The 21,115-nt window shown below is 41.2% G+C and overlaps 2 protein-coding genes across 2 annotated transcripts in view; both read right to left on the bottom strand.

The window, feature by feature from the left end:
• LOC119425492 overlaps window positions 1-17,733 on the bottom strand; it is a 32,780-nt gene extending 15,047 nt beyond the window's left edge. Inside the window, exons 1-3 of the mRNA XM_037693020.1 lie at window positions 17,413-17,733; window positions 14,804-14,901; window positions 2,639-3,098 (exon numbers count right to left, since the gene is read on the bottom strand). Coding sequence (XP_037548948.1) covers window positions 2,639-3,098; window positions 14,804-14,901; window positions 17,413-17,566 — 712 coding nt within the window. The 5' untranslated portion in view covers window positions 17,567-17,733. The remainder of the gene's footprint in view (window positions 1-2,638; window positions 3,099-14,803; window positions 14,902-17,412) is intronic.
• A 2,219-nt stretch (window positions 17,734-19,952) lies between these two features.
• The window catches only part of LOC119425490 (gastrula zinc finger protein XlCGF57.1-like), a 6,444-nt gene continuing 5,281 nt past the window's right edge, over window positions 19,953-21,115 (bottom strand). The window contains exons 3-4 of the mRNA XM_037693019.1: window positions 20,582-21,115; window positions 19,953-19,982 (exon numbers count right to left, since the gene is read on the bottom strand). The exon at window positions 20,582-21,115 is cut by the window's right edge and continues 758 nt beyond it. Of these exons, the coding sequence (XP_037548947.1) occupies window positions 19,953-19,982; window positions 20,582-21,115 (564 nt within the window). The remainder of the gene's footprint in view (window positions 19,983-20,581) is intronic.

Raw genomic sequence — 21,115 nt, 5'->3', positions numbered from 1 at the left:
ATTTCAGAGCATTCTGACGATAACGATAAATTTTGTGATATAACTAAAAAAAAAAAAAAAACAGTAATCAGTTATTCATTTGACAAAATTAACTTAACATGTTGCTTTGCAGTATTATATAAAAACTAAAAAACAACAAGGGTTAATTTTACTGAAATTACTTTATTAGTAAAGTATTCAGTCTCAAAGTATAAAAATAAAAATTATCCTTCTGTTATTCAGATTGAAAAAGTCTGCACAAAATATAGATCAACAAAATCTACCACAAAAACTATAAGTGCCCGTGCAGTTTCCCAAAATGACTAAAATGAAGCTTAAGATCCGTTGAGCATAAAAGTCACATAAAACAAAATATATGTTGCCTTTAAATGAGCTATAACTTCCAAAATTTGTAACAAGGTGATCATCTGACCTTGAAGCTTGTGGTTTCAGCTTCCTCGCAGGAATGATTCATTTCAATGATGCTCTGTCTTTGATCACCTGCCTCTTTTCTTGGTCCATGGACTGTGGAACTCAAGAGACAGACCTGCGCACGTTTGTACCGGCAGTTGGGACCCAGCCAAGCTGCACCTGCACCGGTAGCCCAGAGCAGGATAGGGGGGGAGAGAAAATAGCCGAGCTGCGCTGGGGAGGGAGAGACATTTGAGCTGTCACTGTCTGTATCGGCAGTTTAGAGCAGGATGGAGAAGTGCAGCCGAGCCGCACGTTGTTTTCTTTTTTTTAGCATTTTAGCTAGCTAGTATTGTGCGCAACGAATTAGCGTTATGTAACTACCGACAGGTGGATGTGGGGGTGCGCAGTTCGGTTAGGAAGATCGGCGCGCTTGGTTCTGTTAACAGGGCGGGGCAAACACTGACATACTTACGTCATGAAATTAAAAAAATCACGATATAATTTATTTTCCCAGGCAAGATTTTTTTAAACGGTATTATCATGAACGATATATGGCCCAGCCCTACATGTGGGTGTATTGAACGGTTTCGGTACAGCATGTTCGGTTCCGTCCACATGCATACTGTTTCGGTTATTTTTTCACTCATTAAATTTTATTAACGAGAGATTATGCGCCGCAGAACTAAAGTTCCTAAGTGTGTTTCAGCACGGCGCTATTAACTGTTGCATAGTCTTGCAGCACGCGTAGCATTAGCAGCCTAGCAGACAACGAACAAGACCCTTTCATCTCGTTGTGGTCTCCTGCTTGGGAACATTAAGGCTTTCTTGTTAAAACTCAACGATGGGGAGAGACAAGTGCAAATCTAAACCTGTGTGTCGACGTTGTTTCACGGAGACTGAATCTGCAGCAGGCAACACATCTAACTTGTTAACGCACTCGAAATTACATCATCCGAATGTGAACGTCTCTTCTAGCAGCTTGGTCCAAAGACCGATAACAGCAGCATTTAAAAAACCTTTATCAGGTAATTCAGATCGGCCCAACGCAATAACACAAGCTGTAGTTTTTAAAGCACTGGATCTGTGTCCGAATTATGTTGTTGATGCGCCGGCTTTAAGGATTAAAGTTCTTGAGCCCCGCTATGACATCCTGCCACGTCAACATTTCAGCCAAAAAGTTGTAGCAGCACTTCATGAAACAGATAAATCTGATATTGTCAACAAGTCCTGGAGCCCAGATTTAAAGCCCTGCCACGTGATGATGATGAGCGAGAGATTCAACCACCTCCTAACAGAAATGATGACCGTGCAAGAAGAGGTAGTGTTATTTTATTATTATTATCTAATTAACTTTTTTTTTAATTATAATCTTAACTCTTTTTTTTTTTTTTTACCTCTTTGCGATGTTTGCAATCTGAGGATGTCAACGAGATAACAGCTGTGTCTTCTTCCTGTTCAGGGAAATCATCCACCAGCGATCACCTCCAGCTAAAAAGTCTGTAATGACTGAACTCTTTGGTGAACTTTTCCAGGGACAGGTGGGAAGTACAAGTCCCTTTTGGAGCAGATCCAAGAAGAGGTTGTGAGTACAGAGCTTCAGGGTGCCCCTCCCTTGAAGCTGACCCTCTTTTTTGGTGGAAAGACAATGAGGTCAAATAGAGCCACACTGCAAAATTAGCAAAGCTCTGCCTCTTTATTCCTGTTACCTGTTGCTAGTGAGCAATTTTCTCCACCACTGGAGATACTCACTACAACTAGATCTATGCTTTTGGCAGTAAATGTGGATAAGTTGATCTTTTTGGCCAAAAAATTAAAACTTGATTAGTTACCGGTAAATCGTAAACGGTCTGTTGCTGCTTATTGTTCTGGTTCTGAATGTTATTGTATTTATTAATGTTTTTATTATTGTTATTATAGTTTTTTGTAAAGAGTGTCATTTATGTAAAATATCATCCAAATGGGTCACTTTTATGCATTATTTATTTTTATACAAACGTATTGTTTACTTGGCATATTTTAGAGATAAACGTTTTGTAAGTCTTTATTTTGGCCTTTATTGTTTCGAAAATTAACCGAACAGAGCCCTCCTTGAACCTGAACCGAAATATGATTTTAGTGTACCGTTAGATCCCTAATGTCTATGGTTGCATGTCCTTTCCAGGAAGCTAAGTTCATTAGCTACCTAAAAGTTCAGACTAAACAATAATATAATTCCATTCAACAGAAAGAATAAAAAAATACAAACCTATTATATGCAGTTGATCGATGGGACTGACCCTTGACTCAGAGACCCTGCTGGGTGAAGACTCCCAGGCTTCATCAGTGTGTTCAGTTTTTAACCCAACGTTTGATAAAAGTTTCAGCTGAGACTCAGGATTGTTCACATCATTATCCTCTTTGTCATCTTCACTAACTTCAGTTTCTGAAGAATCAGAATCATCTCTATAAGCATTTAGATCTGGTTTTTTTGTATCTTTTTCTCCTTCACCAGTTGATGATTTTATGTGGTCACCTGAGCTGCTGGTTGGAAGATCACCATATTCAACTTGGTGTTGATGAAGCTGTGAGAACAGATGTTTCTCTTCATCATCCTCACTCTTAAAATGAACTGCAGTTAATGAAAAGCTGGTGACATCTGTCTCCTCCTTCATACTGAGCTGCTCTCCTCCCAAAATGGTCCACTGTTCCTCCTCTTCCTCTTTTATGTGGAGGCAATTTGCATCCTGCTGGTCCACATCAGGCCACTGTTCTTCAGGAGCTTCTTCTTTAATCAGCACTGACTTCTGAACATCTGCAGGAACCACTGGAACACATGTAAAATACAGTAAGGAGAACTGTCGCTTTATATTCACACATACATGATTTGTTTTACTGCTCAGATCAGTTATTTTTTCTCCTCCAAACAGGTTCAGGTGCTAAACCAGAGCCAAAGAGAGCTTAGCCCCAGCTCTTTCCTTTAATAACACTTTAAGCTGTGGCTTTAGCACCCCACCAACTCAGCACAAACTGTTTAAATGTTGTTGTTTTACCAAAACATTTCAAGTGTTTAACCAGGCTGGTGCTACAGATGGTTCCTGAATGGTTATTTAAAAATAAAGTTAAGCAACAAGAAAAGATGGTGCCTCCACACCCACCTCCAGGAGAGTGGAAATAATACCGTTTTGCATGTAATGATCAACGATTTTAAATATTCGTGTGGCAATTTGAGGTTTCAATTGTTAGCTTTTATGTAGTAAAACTAATAAGGCAAATGCTTAATTAATCAAACGGCTTTAAACTCAGCACTTAACGGTTTGTAACCATCCATTATTTAATCTGTTAGCAAGCTCAGCTATAAATAGCTGCACACGTCCTTTCCTGGAAGCTAAACTTATTAGCTCAGACTAAACTGTAACATAATCACATCCAACAGAAAGAATAAAAAGATACAAACTTATTATGTGCAGTTGATCGCGGGGACTGAAAACTGCATCTATGATTTTTCTTCCTCCAGTTGTTTCCTGTTCAAGAGCATCTCTACTTCCAAGGAAAACCTCCATTTCTTCTTCCTCTGCATCCAGGTGCTGCTGGACCTGCTGTCTCCACATCTGTTAGCTTTCGTTCATCACTATTTACCTTGAACATTAACCGAGTAGTTACACCTGAATAGAACTCAAAACTAAACTAATTTCATTAGAAGTGGAGCGAAAAGAGGATTATATCGACATGGAACATGGAGAACACAATGAACGTAAGAACAGAACAGTTTCCGCTAGGAGAAATCACTTCCGTTCTTCTTCCTAATGGAGTTTTATGGCAGTTGGCAAACAACGGAAGGTGCATTACCGCCACCTACTGGTGTGGAGCGTGTATCAAAATGGCTGTCTGCAGTCGTTAATGTTCTCTTCTAATTTTGTGTTTCTAAAAAAAAAAGTATAATAATTTGAATACTTTTAATTCTCGTTTCCTTTTGTAATATATTAATTATCTAAAAGTTTCTTTGAATTTTTCCTAATTGTTCTAGTATCCGTTTTCTGTGATGATCATTTTTCTGACATACTAAAAATTCATTCAACCTTTTTTTAGACAGGTTAATCCCAATCAGCATCGAGGACTCATTTACACACATCTCATGTGGTACATGTGGTGGAACGAAATCATGTACGCAGGGTCCCAGTTACATCCAACAATAAAATGTAAAAGAAAAACAGTAATAAGATCTAAGATATGAACCAAGAAAAACATCAACTAAACAATACACCAAGCACCAATAGCACAAAAACATCACGTCGAAGATAGATATTACGTTGATGGAAGGCGGTTCAAGGAACGTTTTTAATGTGGGGGGTTAAACTACATGTCCTGATTTAAAAAACAAACCAACAAAAAACAAGATTTTTAACATTAGAGCTGGAGGCCAGATTAATGCCATCCAAGGAGATAAAAAAAACTAAAATTTATTCCTAAAATGCTCAGGTCCAAAAACCAAAACTGAATTTAAAAGCAGAAAATTAAGGGTCATCCAGGTTTTTATGTCTTTAAGACATGCTTGTAGTCTACGTAACTGATTGGATTTATTAGATTTTGTGGACAAATTGAACTGTGTAACATCAGCATAACAATAAAAATTTATCTCATGCTGTTTAATAACTTTACCTAATGGAAGCATAAGCATAAGGTAAATAGTATTGTTCCGAGCACTGAACCTTGAGGAACTCCAAGACTAACTTTGTTGTATTAAGAAGATTCATTATTTATTTTTACAAATTAGAACTTATCAGATTGGGGAAGCTGTGGCTGAGTGATTAGAGCAGTCATCTTCCAATGCGAGAGTTGGGGGTTTGATTCTACCAGCAGTCACATGCCAAAGTGTCCATGGGCCAGACATGGAACCCCTCACTGCCTCTGATGTGTGTCCCATCTGTGTAAAAAATATGATCTAAAGCACTGATTAATCTCTGTATAGATATAGTAGAGAATATGAATGGGTAAATGAGGGCACAGATTGTGTTGTAAAGCACTTTTGAGTATCTTGATAAGATAAAAAGTTGCTATACAAGTACAGTTCATTTACCATTTGAATTATTTAAACCAATTTAGAGCCGTTCCCGTAATCCCAATATCATATTCAAGCCTCTGTTGTAGAATATTGTGATCAACTGTATCAAACGCAGCAGTGAGGTCTAAGAACCAGTGTAGATACCTGTCCATTGTCAGAGGACATGAGAATATCATTAGTAACTTTCACCAGTGACGTTTCTGTACTATGGTGTGCTCTAGATCCTGACTGAACCTCCTCAAACTGATTATTTGTTTGTAATGTTCATGCAACTGACCTACAACTATTTTCTCAAGAATTTTTTAGATGAAAGTTAGATTAGATTTATTGTAGGTCTAAAGTTGGTTAGGATTCCTGAGTCAAGGTTATGTTTCTTAAGTACATGTTTAATTACATCAGAGGTGCTGTATTCAGCTCAGTCTTATAAATAGCACCTTCTCAGAGTGGATCAAGCAGTTTTGCTGCTGACAACCAAAACCAGCTGCTCACATGATCAAGGACCATCAGCCTAATGATGGATCATTAGCACACTGATGGCTGTTTACTATTCACAGAGGGCTAAGTGATACTAGCAATAACAGCATTGTAAAGCCTCCAGTATACTGCCACGTACGTCCGATCACGCATACGTACGCGTGTACTGTACGCAGAGGGTTCAGACTTCATACTCCAGCGTACACCCAGAGCAGCTGCAGAGCAGCTTCACAGACAAGGGGCATTTACCTTCGGGACAAATTGAGGTCACCGATTGGTCATTTGTTGACACGCCTACTGGATTGATTGACAGGTCGGAAAAAATAAAAAAAAAGTGAGCACTGGCAGCCTCCGCCGCAGCGGTGTTCTGTGTTTATATGTTGTTAATAAAAAGATCTAATAAAAAAAAAAGAAAAACAGGGAGCGCTGGCTCTACAGCCCACACATCAGACCAGCCCACCAGGAAATCTCCAGACCCTCCCGCAGCCATGCTGGACCTGAGTTTAATTCGCTCGTGACAAATTCCTTCATTTCTCAATATTTCAGTCATGGCATCAACGGAGGAGGAAGAAATCACTTGCCTTTTGGCAAAAAAAACAAAACAAAAGGCCAGATCAGAGATGAAGAAGGGGAATTTAATACATTGGTATCACATACAAAACAGTCCATCGCTGGGCAGTTTATTGTGCGACACTGCATACGCGGTCGTAAAAATTTGAGCTTTGCACGGACATGCCCTGGGGGGTACGCTCGTACCTCTGCGTACGTACGTATGTACCTCTGCGTATAGATGTACGCGGCAGTATACTGGGGGCTTAAGACGGGGACAGTTGAACACGGTGGCTTCCACCCGTTTAACGATGGACGATTTATTTTCACAAAGATGGCCTCCTTTACTCCTCTCTCAAACCATTGTTCCTCCCTATCCAGGATGTGAACATCTTCATCCCTGAAAGAGTGACTGCTGGCCTGGAGATGAGTGTAGACCAGAGTCCTGGCCTGATGTTGCTCTTCTGTGCTGGGCCATCCTTTTGGCCAGTGGCTGTTTAGTTTCCCCGATGTAAGACTGATCACAGCCCTCCTCACACTGAACAGCATACACAATATTACTCCCTCTTTAGTTGGCAGCTCAGAACACCGTATACAGAACACCACGGACTTTGTGGATAAGGTGAGGGATGTCATCATGGAGACTGATGAAACAATGGTCTCTTTTGATGTCACATCATTCTTTACGTGTATTCCTGTTGATGATGCAGTAGAGGTGGTCAGTTTAAGATTAAAATCAGACACCACTCTGAGCAGCAGGACCACACTTTCCACAGAATAACTGTGTCAACTCTTGAAACTGTGCCTGCAGTCAACCTACTTCACATATGGGGAGCAATATTATAGGCAGAAACATGGGTGTGCTATGGGGTCTCCAGTTTCTCTTATTGTTGCCAACCTGTACATGGAGGAGGTAGAAAAGAGAGCCTTGACATCCTTTTCAGGGACACCACCAAGTCATTGGTTCAGGTATGTTGACGACACATGGGTTAAAATTAAATCTCAGGAAGTCCAACATTTTACTGACCACATCAACTCTGTGGATCAATACATCAAGTTCACACGAGAAGATGTAAACAATGGCAGGTTGGCTTTCTTGGACTGTGAGGTCTCAGTCTCTGATAGAGGACATTTGCAAACCGAGGTGTACCACAAACCCACCCACACAGACCAGTATTTGCAGTTTGACTCCCATCACCCTTTGGAGCACAAATTAGGAGTCATCAGGACTCTGTATCACAGAGCAGACAGCATCCCCACTAACTCAGGAGCCAGGCAGACTAGGTGAGGCCTCCCCTGGGTAGTCTGTGGTACAGAATACGGCCAATAGCCTTGTCCTGTTCCAAAATTTTCAGGCAATCTATCAAGTTCTTCTTGTAACCACTTCCTGGATCTCTTTTCAGAGGTTCATAAGTGGTTAAGTCACTAAGAAGTGTCATGACTTTCTCACGATAGTCTTTCTGGTTCAAAATCACTGTGCACCTTCCTTTGTCTGCTGGAGAATTATGTTTTTGTCCTTGCTAAGAGAGATGAGTGCATCCCTCTCCTCTCTACTGATGTTGATCCTCATTACTCAGAACAAGGCCTCCATCAGTCAGTACATCTCCATTCTACCATCTCTGGTGAACAAGATGGTCAGATATATAAACTCCTCTACCTTAAAGGGCCCAGCATACTCCATTCAATGCCAAACAGTTGACTCAAGGTCACACTATTGTGAGATGTTCATTTTCACACACATCTTTCATAGTCCACAAGACACAGACGCAAAACTCCTGGGAAACTTCCACTGCAGTATACATCACTGCATGGGTTTCTTCCTGCCAGTCTCTCCACTCCGTACCTGCTTCTGCCGTTTGGCCTCAAATCTATTATAAAGCAAGCACCACACTTTGCAGCAGACAAGACTCCTCCATACACATCTGTGCAGTCTCCATTCAGGAGTTTTTGACCATTTGATTAATTTAGTGTGTTTGAACAGTCATACAGTTGAATGTCTGCGCGGATTTCCAAATTGACGAACACACTCACTAACTTCTGACCAATCACACGATTTCTGGTGCATATGCCTGTGAGAAAGTTTGACCTGAGCCTTGTGTCCAGCAGGGGCGGGCGAAGCTAATCTGAGAAGAAAATGATGCGATTGTCGTCACTCAACTACATCAATGAGAGCGGATTTTGCTGCTTCAGATGGAGCATGCAGGGCTCTTGAAGAAGAGACTTTCCCAACGCATTGGGGGTATTGAATCTGTTCTAGAAACTACTTCTTCAACATTTCAATCACACTCCTCCTTTGTTAGAACATTGTCATTTATATCGCTATTAACACAAACCTATCGCACATCCTTTCAAGCCTGAGCCCTCTTTTTTTGCCAGTTGATACAAGTCCAAATCTCCCTCTTTAGTGTCCAACTTGTTTGTTGTGATACAGACATACAAAACAGACTACAAATTTAAAATCGGTTAGTATGCATACATTTATTTAGAAATTCATTCAGTATTACATACACACGTGGACAAAATTGTTGGTACCCCTTGGTTAATGAAAAAAAAAACACAATAGTCACAGAAATAACTTGAATCTGACAAAACTAATAATAAATAAAAATTCTATGAAATTAACAAATGAAAGTCAGACATTGGTTTTCAACATGCTTCAACATTATTTTAAAAAATAAACTCATTAAACAGGCCTGGACAGAAATGATGGTACCCCTGAAAATAATGTGAAAAAAGGGACGTGTTAAATCAAGGTGTGTCCACTAATTAGCATTGCAGGTATCTACAACCTTGTAATCAGTCAGTGGGCCTATAGGGCTACAGGTAGTCACTTTGCTGTTTGGTGACATTATGTGTACCACACTCAACATGGACCAGAGGAAGCGAAGTAAAGAGTTGTCTCAGGAGATTAGAAAATTATAGACAAGCATGTTAAAGGTAAAGTTAAGACTATCTCTGAGCAGCTTTACGTTACTGTGACTACAGTTGCACATATTATTTAGAAATTTAAGATCCATGGGACTGTAGCCAACCTCCCTGGATGTAGCCGCAGGAGGAAAATTGATGACAAATCAAAGAGACGGATAATACGAATGGTAACAAAAGAGCCCAGAAAAGCATCTGAAGAGATTTAAGGTGAACTTGAAGCTTAAGGAACATCAGCGTCAGCTTGCACCATCCGTCATCGTTTGAGCCAAAGTGGACTTAATGGGAGATGACCAAGGAGGACACCATTGTTGAAAACAAATCATAAAAAAGCCCCACTAGTATTTGTCAAACTACATGTTGACAAGCCACAAAGCTTCTGGGAGAATGTCCTAAGGACAGATGAGACCAAAATGGAACTTTCTGGCAAGACACATCAGCTCTTATGTTCACAGACAGAAAATTGAAGCCTATCAAGAAAATAACAGTGACTACTGTGAAACACGGAGGAGGCTCTGTTATGTTCTGGGCCTGCTTTGCTGCATCTAGCACATGGGTATCTTGAATCTGTGAAGGGACAATGAAATCTCAAAACTATCAAGGGATTCTAGAAAGAAATATGCTGCCCAGTGTCAGAAAGCTTGGTTTCAGTCGCAGGTCATGGGTCTTGCAACAGGATAAGGACCCAAAACACACAGCTAAATACACCCAAGAATGGCTAAAATGAAAACATTGGACTATTCTGAAGTGGCCTTTTATGAGCCCTGACCTACAAACCAGATTCCAAAAAAAGTTGGGACACTAAACAAATTGTGAATAAAAACTGAATGCAATGATGTGGAGACGGCAAATGTCAATATTTTATTTGTAATAGAACATAGATGACAGATCAAATGTTTAATCTGAGTAAATGTAACATTTAAAAAGGAAAAATGTGTTGATTCAAAATTTCACAGTGTCAACAAATCTCAAAAGTTAGGACAAGTAGCAATAAATGGCTGGAAAAAGGAAAGTGGGCATATAACGAAGAGCTGGAAGACCAATTAACACTAATTAGGTCAATTGACCACATGATTGGGTATAAAAAGAGCTTCTCAGAGTGTCAGTGTCTCTCAGAAGCCAAGATGGTAAGAGGATCACCAATTCCACCATTGTTGCGCAGAAAGATAGTGCAGCAATACCAGAATGGTAATGGTAATAGCAAAGACATTTAAGTTATCATCATCAATCGTGCATAACATCATCAAAAGATTCAGAGAATCTGGAACAATCGCTGTGCGTAAGGGTCAAGGCCATAAAACTCTATTGGATGTTCGTGATCTCCGGGTCCTTAAACGTCACTGCACCTCAAACAGGAATGCCACGGTCAAGGAAATAACAGAATGGGCTCAGGAATACTTCCAGAAAGCATCGTCAGTGAACACAATCCACCGTGCCATCCGCCGTTGCCAGCTGAAACTCTACAGTGCAAAGAGGAAGCCATTTCTAAGCAAGCTCCACAACCTCAGACGTTTGCACTGGGCCAAGGGTCATTTAAAATGGAGTGTGGCAAAATGGAAGACTGTTCTGTGGTCAAATGAGTCACGATTTGAAGTTCTTTATGGAACACTGGGACGCCATGTCATCCGGACCAGAGAGGACAAGGATAGCCCAAGTTGTTATCAACGCTCCATTCAGAAGCCTGCATCACTGATGGTATGGGGTTGCATGAGCGCTTGTGGCATGGGCAGCTTGCATGTCTGGAAAGGCACCATTAATGCAGAGAACTATGTTCAGGTTCTAGAACAACATATGCTCCCATCTAGACGTCATCTCTTTCAGGGAAGACCCTGCATTTTTCAACACGATAATGCCAGACCACATTCTGCAGCAATCACAACATCATGGCTACGTAAGAGAAGGATCCGGGTACTGAAATGGCCAGCCTGCAGTCCAGATCTTTCACCTATAGAGAACATTTGGCGTATCATAAAGAGGAAGGTGCCACAAAGGCCCAAGACGATTGAACAGTTAGAGGCCTGTATTAGACATGAATGGGAGAGCATTCCTATTTCTAAACTTGAGAAACTTGTCTCCTCTGTCCCCAGACTTCTGTTGAGTGTTGTAAGAAGAAGGGGGGATGCCACAGTGGTAAAAATGGACTTGTCCCAAATTTTTTGGGATTTGTTGATGCCATGAAATTTGGAAACAACAGATTTTTCCCTTAAAATGATACATTCTCTCAGTTTAAACTTTTGATCTGTGATTTGTGTTCTATTCTGAATAAAATATTAGATGTTGGCACCTCCACATCATTGCATTCAGTTTTTATTCACAATTTGTTTAGTGTCCCAACTTTTTTGGAATCCAGTTTGTAAATCCTATTGAGCATCTTTGGAAGGAGCTGAAACATGCCGTCTGGAAAAGGCATCCTTGAAAACCTGAGAAAACTGGAGCAGTTTGCTCATGAAGAATGGGCCAAAATGCCTGCTGAGAGGTGCAGAAGTCTCACTGATAGTTACAGGAATTGGTTGATTGCAGTGATTGTCTCAAAAGGTTGTGTAACACAATATTAAGTTAAGGGTACTATAATTTCTGTCAAGGCCTGTTTCATGAGGTTTTTTTATTTTTTTATTCTCGTGAAGCATGGTTGAAAAGCAATGACTGAATTTCATTTTTTCATTTTCATAGAATTTTTATTTATTATTACTTTTGTCTGATTCAATTTATTTCTGTGACCATTGTGGGGTTTTCTTTCATTAACTGAAAGGTCCCAACAATTTTGTCCACGTGTGTAGGTACACTGAAGATTCTTATATATTTACAACTGCAGTCTGTGAATATAATGTACTTTACAAGGAAAGTGCGTAACAGATGAGTGTAAATAAATTTTATACAAGTTTTTTGTAGATATAAATGTTTCCCAGTCAAAACTAAAAAGATTACGGTATATTGTTAATCACCAGATTCAGCCATGTAATTAAAAAAAAAAATAAAAATTAAATATATTAGTGTGTGTGTGGCTTCTTGCCTATGAATTCTTTCGAATTACTTTTTCCCCAGTTTGGATTCTCATGTGTTTGTTTAAATTCCCCTTACTGGTAAAAATATGATCACCCAAATCACAAGAAAATGGTTTCTGTCCTGTGTGGATTCTCAAGTGTTTTTTTAAATTACACTTTTCAGTAAACCTTTTTTCACACAGATCACAAGAAAATGGCTTCTGTCCTGTGTGAATTTTCATGTGTCTGTTTAAATGTCCCTTGTTGGTAAACGTTTTTTCGCATAGGTCACAAGAAAAGGGCTTCTGTCCTGTGTGGATTTTCATATGTGCATTTAAAGTTTCCTTTAGAATAAACCTTCGTTCACACACATGACAAAAAAACGGCTTCTGTCCTGTGTGGATTTTCATGTGTTTATTTAAATCTCCCTTTGTGCTAAATCTTTTTTCACAAAGATCACAAGAAAAGGGCTTCTGTCCTGTGTGGATCATCATGTGTCTGTTTAAATGGCCCTTGTTGGTAAACCTTTGTTCACACAGATCACAAGAAAAAGGCTTCTGTCCTGTGTGGATCATCATGTGTCTGTTTAAGGTTCCCTTTTGAATAAACCTTTGTTCACACAGATCACAAGAAAAGGGCTTCTGTCCTGTGTGGATCATCATATGTTTCTTTAAACTGTCCTTTTCGGTAAACTTTTGTCTACACTGATCACAACAAAATGGCTTCTGTCCTGTGTGGATTTTCATGTGTTTGTTTAAATCTCCCTTTTCAGTAAACCTTTTTTCACACAGATCACAAGAAAAGGGCTTCTGCCCTGTGTGGATTTTCATGTGTCTGTTTAAACCTCCCTTTTCGCTAAACCTTTTTTCACACAGATCACAAGAAAAGGGCTTCTGCCCTATGTGGATTTTCATGTGTCTGTTTAAACATCTGTTAAGACTGAACCGTTGCCCACAAACATCACAACCAAATGGCTTCTGTCCATTTTTGTTGTGGACCCTGTTCACAATTGACTCAGAGACCCTGCTGGGTGAAGACTCCCGGGCTTCATCAGTGAGTTCACTATTTAACCCAAAGTCTGATAAAAGTTTCAGCTGAGACTCAGGATTGTTCATATCATTATCCTCTTCATCATCTTCACTGACTTCAGTTTCTGAAGAATCGGAATCTTCTCTATAAGCAATTAAATCAGGGTATTTTCTATATTTTGTTCCTTCACCAGTTGCTGATTCTATGTGGTCACCTGAAATGCTGGTTGGAAGATAATGGACTTCAACTTGGTGTTGACGCTGTGAGAACAGAGGTTTCTCTTCATCATCCTCACTCTTAAAAGGAACTGCAGTTAATGAAAAGCTGGTGACATCTGTCTCCTCCTTCATACTGAGCTGCTCTCCTCCCAAAATGGTCCACGGTTCCTCCTCTTCCTCTTTTATGTGGAGACAATTTGTGTCCTGCTGGTCCACATCAGGCCACTGTTCTTCAGGAGCTTCTTCTTTAATCAGCACTGACTTCTGAGCATCTGCAGGAACCACAGGAACACATGTAAAATACAGTAAGGAGAACTAGGGGAGAGCGTAAAATAACTTAATGTGAACAATCAAACTTATTTCTTTTTTAAAATATAAAATTGATTAGTTACCGGTAGATAGTAAACGGTCTGTTGCTGTTTATTGTTTTGATTCTGACTGTTATTGTATTTATTAATATTTTTTATTATTGTTAGTATAGTTTATTGTAAAGAGTACCTTTTATGTTAAATATCATCCAAATGAGTCACTTTTATTTATTTTAATGCGTTATTTATTTTTATACAAACATATTTTTTATTTGGCATATTTTCAAAATAAACATTTTGTAAGTCTTTATTTTGGCTTTTGTACCGAAAATTAACCGAACCGAGCCCTCCTTGAAACCGAACCGAAATGTGATTTTAGCGTACCATTACACCCCTAATGTCTATGGTTGCATGTCCTTTCCAGGAAGCTAAGTTCATTAGCTACCTAAAAGCTCAGACTAAACGATAACACAATTCCATTCAACAGAAAGAATAAAAAGATACAAAGCTATTATATGCAGTTGATTGTTGGGATTGACTCTTGACTCAAGAGACCCTGCTGGGTGAAGACTCCCGGGCTTCATCAGTGTGTTCAGTTTTTAACCCAAAGTCTGATAAAATTTTCAGCTGAGACTTAGGATTGTTCACATCATTATCCTCTTCATCATCTTCACTAACTTCAGTTTCTGAAGAATCAGAATTTTCTCTATAAGCATTTAGATATGGGTTATTTGAATCTTTTTCTCCTTTACCAGTTGCTGATTCTATGTGGTCACCTGAGCTGCTGGTTGGAAGACCACCGATGGTGACATCTGTCTCCTCCTTCATACTGAGCTGCTCTCCCCCCAAAATGGTCCACTTTTCCTCCTCCTCCTCCTCCTCTTTTATGTGGAGGCAATTTGTATCCTGCTGGTCCACATCAGGCCACTGTTCTTCAGGAGCCTCTTCTTTAATCAGCACTGACTTCTGAACATCTGCAGGAACCACTGAAACACGTAAAATACAGTAAGGAGAACTGTAGCTTTATATTCACAAATACATGATTTGTTTTACTGCTCAGCTCACAGAAGATTTTATGGGCAAAACAAAACAAGGAACTCCGTGTCCCTTGCCCGGACGTGGGTTACCGAGGCCTCACCCTGGAGCCAGGCCTGTGGGAGGGGCTCATCGGCGAGTGCCTGGTGACCGGGTCTGTACCCATGGGGCCTGATTGGGCTCAGCCCAAAGGAACAGCATGGGTTTGCCTTCCTGTGGCCTCACCACCTGCAGGAAAGGCTATAAAAGTCGGGTGCATGATGCTATGGGCAGTGGCCAAAGACGGGGACCATGGTGCTCTGACCCTGGCTTACCAAAGCTGGCTCTTGGGACATGGAATGTAACCTCTCTGGCAGGGAAGGAGCCTGAGCTTGTGCACAAGGTTGATATAGTTGGGCTCACCTCAACACACAGCATGGGCTCTGGAACCGATCTCGTTGAGATGGGCTGGACCTTATTCCACTCTGGAGTTGCCCATGGTGAGAGGCGTCGAGCTGCTGTGGGTCTACATGTAGCCCCCCGGCTTGGTGCCTGTGTGTTCCGAGTTTTCCCCGGTAGATGAAAGGGTGGCTTCCCTTTGCCTTCAGGTGGGGGGGACGGGCTCTGATTGTCTTTGGTCGAAACTCAAATCCATGAGAAACAATGTGGGTTCTGTCCTGGCCGTGGAACACTGGATCAGCTCTTTACCCTCACTAGGGTGCTGGAGGGGTCATGGGAGTTTGCCCATCGAGTCTACATGTATTTTATGGACTTGGAGAAGGCATTCGCATTCGACCGTGTTCCTCAGGGTACACTGTGGGGGGTGCTCCGTGAGTATGGGATTGGAGGCCCGTTGTTATGGGCAGTTCAGTCCCTATACAAGCGATGCGAGAGTTTGGTTCGCATTGCCGGCAGTTAGTCGGACACCTTCAGGGTGGGAGTTGGACTCCGCCAGGGCTGCCTGTTGTCACCGATCCTGTTCATAACTTTTATGGACAGAATTTCTCAGTTCAGCCAGTGGGCAGAGGGGTTCCAGTACGGTGGCCTCAGGATTTCATCTCTGCTCTTTGCAGATGATGTGGTCCTGTTGGCGTCATTGTGCCATGATCTTCAGCTCTCACTGGAGCGGTTCGCAGCAGAATGTGAAGCGGCTGGGATGAGAATCAGCAACTCCAAATCTGAGGCCATGGTCCTTAACCGGAAAAGGGTGGATTGCTCTCTTCAGGTCGAGGGTGAGGTTCTGCCTCAAGTGGAGGAGTTCAAGTATCTCGGGGTTTCCTTCATGAGTTAGGGAAGAATGGAGCGTGAGCTTGACAGACGGATTAGTGCAGCATCTGCAGTATTGCAGACTCTGAACCAGTCCGTTGTGGTGAAGAGAGAGCTGAGCTGTAAGTCAGTCTATGTTCCTACCGTCACCTATGGTCACGAGCTCTGGGTGGTGACCGAAAGAACGAGATCACGGATACAGGCGGTTGAGTTTTCTCCGCAGGGTAGCTGGACTCTCCCTTAGAAATAGGGTGAGAAGTTCAGTTATCAGGGAGAGACTCGGAGTACAACCGCTACTCCTCCTCATCAAGAGGAGCCAGTTGAGGTGGTTTGGGCATATGGTAAGGATGCCCCCTGGGCGCCTCCATAGGGCGGTGCTTCGGGCATGTCCAACTGGGAGGAGACCCCAGGGCAGACCCAGGACATGCTGGAGTGACTATGTCTTTCGGTTGGCCTGGGAACGCCATGGAATCCTCCCAGAAGAGCTGGAAGAGGTGGCTGTAGAAAGAGATGTCTGGGCCTCCCTGCTCAAGCTGCTGCCCCCGCGATTCGACTTCGGAATAAGCGTAAGATAACTGATGGATGGATGCTCAGATCACAGTTATTTTTTCTCCTCCAAACAGGTTCCAGTGCTAAACCAGAGCCAAAGAGTGCTTAGCCCCAGGTCGTTCCTTTAATAAGAATATAAGCTGTAGCTTTAGCAACCCACCAACTAACTCAGCACAAACCGTTTGTTTTATTTCGTGTAACTAAAACGTTTCAAGTGTTTAACCAGGCTGGTGCTAGAGATGGTTCCTGAACGGTTCTTTAAAAATAAAGTTAAGCAACAAGAAAATGTGGGTGCCTCAACACCCTCTCCTTCCTCCCAAGATCCCTAAATTCTACTTCACACCCACCTCCAGGAGAGTGGAAATAATACCCTTTGCCTGGTTTTGCCCATGTAGTGATCAACGATTTTAAATATTTGTGTGGTAATTTGGGGTTTCAATTGTTAGCTTTTATGTAGTAAAACTAAAAAATGTAAATATTTATTTTATCTTTAAAATCAGCACTTTAGGGTTTGTAACCTCTCATACATTATTCAATCTGTTAGCAAGCTCAGCTATAAATACAGCTGCACACGTCCTTTCCTTGACGCTAAACTTATTAGCTACTTATTAGCTCAGACTAAACTGTAACATAATCACATTCAACAGAAATAATAAAAAGATACAAACCTATTATATGCAGCTGATCGTTCGGACTGAAAACTGCATCTATGATTTTTCTTTCTCCAGTTGTTTCCTGTTCAAGAGCATCTCTACTTCCAACAAAAACCTCCATTTCTTCTTCCTCTGCATCCAGGTGCTGCTGGACCTGCTGTCTCCACATCTGTTAGCTTTCGTTCATCACTATTTACCTTCAACATTAACCGAGTAGTTACAGCTGAATTGAACTCAAAATTAAACTAATTTCACCACAAATCGAGAGAAAAGAGGCTTAGTTCGTCGATACAAAACACGGAGAACATGACGAACGTTCAAACAGAACAACTTCCGCTGAAAGGAGGAAATTACTTCCGTTATTATCAGCTAGCCTTCAAAATAAGAGCTTGAACGGATCTCCTGATGCATGCTCAATAATCCAGGTAGAAAAATCTAAAAAAAAGTTAAATCTGGTCCTCTGGACATTCAAAAAAACAAAAAACAAAACAAAAAATGTAGAAACGTTTTGTCTTTGGACGTCTATTGGACTGATATCAAAGTTGTTTATTTGCATTTCTTTGTTTTCTTGTCTATTATCCATCCAATGATCATTGTCTCTTTCTTCTCCCAGCTTGGTTTTAAAATATCTAGTGTTGGGCTTTCCAGGTTATTTCCTTTAAGATTGATCCAGTAGTTTATTGTTAGGTGGTCTTGTCTTATTGCTAACGGCATTTCTACCAATTTTATTCCAAGTGCTGCTGCTTGTGTGGTTTTGAATGCTCCTGTAGATATTCTTAATGCTTGGTACTGTATTTTGTCCAGTTTCTCCAAATGTATTTTTGCTGCTGACCCATAAATTACACAACCATAGTCCATATTTGATCTAATGAATCCTGGAGCCTCACTCCAGATCAGTGCCAGAGCAAAGTTCTACCAAGCTCCATGTTCCTGTGACTACTGGCTGGCTGACTTCAAGCTCCTTATCGGTCTCCCTGCATGACAGCAGCGTTTCTCCTCCTCCACCTTTACTCCTGTGTGTCTCACCTGGTTCCTGGTTCCTCCTCACCTCCACCCCAGCTCCCTTGGAGATTTTTGTAAATACACTCATTAATATACTCACCTGATCCCACTGTGGATTGCTGGATTCGGATCCTGTCTCCTGTTCTCATGCTCCTGGAACAACAATGACAAGTAAGCTTATTTTTGGATTACTATCAACATTTCCAAAATCTCCTCTCAAGACGATTTGTCGTTCACCACCAATCTCCTCTCTATTCCCACAGTGGATCCATCCTGAGTTTGAGTTTACCAGCTACACCTGAACCAATAAATATAATTGTTTTTTACCTTAAGTTGTTTAGTCCTTGCTTCAAACCGTTCGCCTTTGACATCACCCACAGACCATAACAGCATTGAAGTCCCCCAGCAGAACAAGGGAGTCCCCAGGAGGCGCACTCTCCAGTACCCCCTCCAAGGACTCCAAAAAGGGTGGGTGATCTGAAATACCACTTGGCACAGAAGCACAAACGGTCAGAACCCGTCCCCTCACACGTAGGCGGAGGGAGGCTACCCTCTCTTTCACCAGGGTGAACCCCAATGTACAGGTGCCAAGATGGGGGGCAACAAGTATGCCCACTCCTGCTCGGCGCCTCTCACCAGGGGCAACTCCAGAGTGGAAGAGTATCCAACTCCTCTCAAGGAAACTGGTTCCAGAGCTAGAGCCATGCATTAAGGTAAGACTATTGACTAGCCGGAACCTCTCAACCTGACACACCAGCTCAGGCTCCATCCCTGCCAGAGAGGTGACATTCCACGTCCCAATAGCCAGCTTCTGTAGCCGAGGATCAGACCGCCAGGGTCCCCGCCCTCGGCCACCACCCATCCCACATTGCACCCGACCCCTTTGGCCCCTCCCACAGGTGGTGACCCCATGGGAAGAGTCCATCTATATACATCCAGATCCAGGTCTGCCTATTAGTGATCTAGGATCTACAGTATCAAATGCTTTGGAAAGATAAAAGTGAAGTGCAGCACAGGAATCCTTAGCGTCCAAAGCTTCAACATCCTCATTAAAAACCTTTAACGAAGCAGTCAGTTTTCTATGTTGTTTCCTGGAGCCAGATTGGAGAGAAGATAAAATATTAGGATTCCAAATACTTCTTGACTTGATCATTTATCAGTTTTTCTAAAACCTTAGCTAAAATACAAAGTTTGTAGATAGGTCAATAATTGTTCAAAATAGTGGGGTCTCCTCCCTTCAATAATGGCAGCACAAAAGCTGCTTTCCAACCATCTGGGATAGTATTACGTTGTATAGACAGAATGAAAATGTAAGACACCGGTTCTGCTATAATGAAGAAAGCACCACACTTTTCAGCAGACAGGCTCCTCCATACAGGTCTGTACAATCTCCATTCAGGAGTTTTTGACCATTTGACTAATTTAGTTTGTTTGAAGAGTCGTACAGTTGAATGTCTGAGCTCATTTCCGAATTGACAAACATGCCCTCAAACTTCTGACCAATCACACAATTCTTGGCTCATACGTCTGTGAGAAAAAGTTCAACCCAAGCCTCATGTCCAGCAGGGGTGGGCAAAGCTGCTCTGAGAACAAAATGATGCGATTTTTACGTCAATGAGAGCGGATTTGCTGCTTCGGATGGAGCATGCAGGGTAGAGACTTCTTCCCACGCAGTGGGGGCATTCCACCTGTTCTGGAAACGACTCCTTCAACATTTCAATCACTTTCCTCCCTTGTTAGAACATTGACATTTCTATTTATATCAACACAAACCTGCCGCACATCCTTTCAAGCCTGATCTTTTTTTTTTTTTTTGCCAGTTTATACAAGTCCTTATTTAGTCTTTAGTGTCCAAATCCTTTGTTGTGATACAGACATACAAAACATAGACTACAAATTTTAAATCGGTTGGTATGCATAAATTTATTTAGATGATTATTCAGCATTACACAGGTGCACTGAAGATTCTTATAAACTTAGAACTGCAGTCAGTGAATGTTATGTACTTTACAAGAAAAAAACATAACAGATGAGTGGAAATAAATTCTATACAAGACAGATAAATGTTTCTCAGTCAAAACTAGTGAAATAATGTTATTCATCACCAGATTCAGGCATGTAAAAAAACAAAATTAAATATATTAGTGTGTGTGACTTCTTGCATATGAGTTATTCCAAATACCTTTTTCCCCCCATTGTGGACTTTCATGTGTTTGTTGAAATTGCCCTTACTGGTAAACATTCGGTCACACAAATCACAATAACATGGCTTCTGTCCTATGTGGAATCTCAGGTGTGCATTTAAACTGCCTTTTTGGGAAAATTTTCGTTCACACAGATGACAAGAAAAGGGCATCTGTCCTGTGTGGATTCTCATGTGTCTGTTTAAATCGCTCTTTTTTGTAAACCTTTGTTCACACTGATCACAGGAAAAGGGCTTCTGTCCTGTGTGGAATTTCATATGTTTGTTTAAATTACCCTTTTCAGTAAACCTTTTTTCACACAGATCACAAGAAAAGGGCTTATGTCCTGTGTGGATTTTCATGTGTCTGTTAAAATCTCCCTTTTGAATAAACCTTTTTTCACACAGATCACAAGAAAAGGGCTTCAGTCCTGTGTGGAATTTCATGTGTCTGGTTAAACCACCCTTTTGAATAAACCTTTTTTCGCACAGATCACAAGAAAATGGCTTCTGCCCTGTGTGGATTTTCATGTG

This window comes from Nematolebias whitei, chromosome 19 (genome assembly GCF_014905685.2).
Source record: "Nematolebias whitei isolate Nwh7 chromosome 19, NemWhi1, whole genome shotgun sequence".
In the NCBI taxonomy this organism is placed as follows: Eukaryota; Metazoa; Chordata; class Actinopteri; order Cyprinodontiformes; family Rivulidae; genus Nematolebias; species Nematolebias whitei.
Note: the sequence above shows the minus strand (reverse complement) of the source record. Positions and strands in the feature narration are given on the sequence as shown.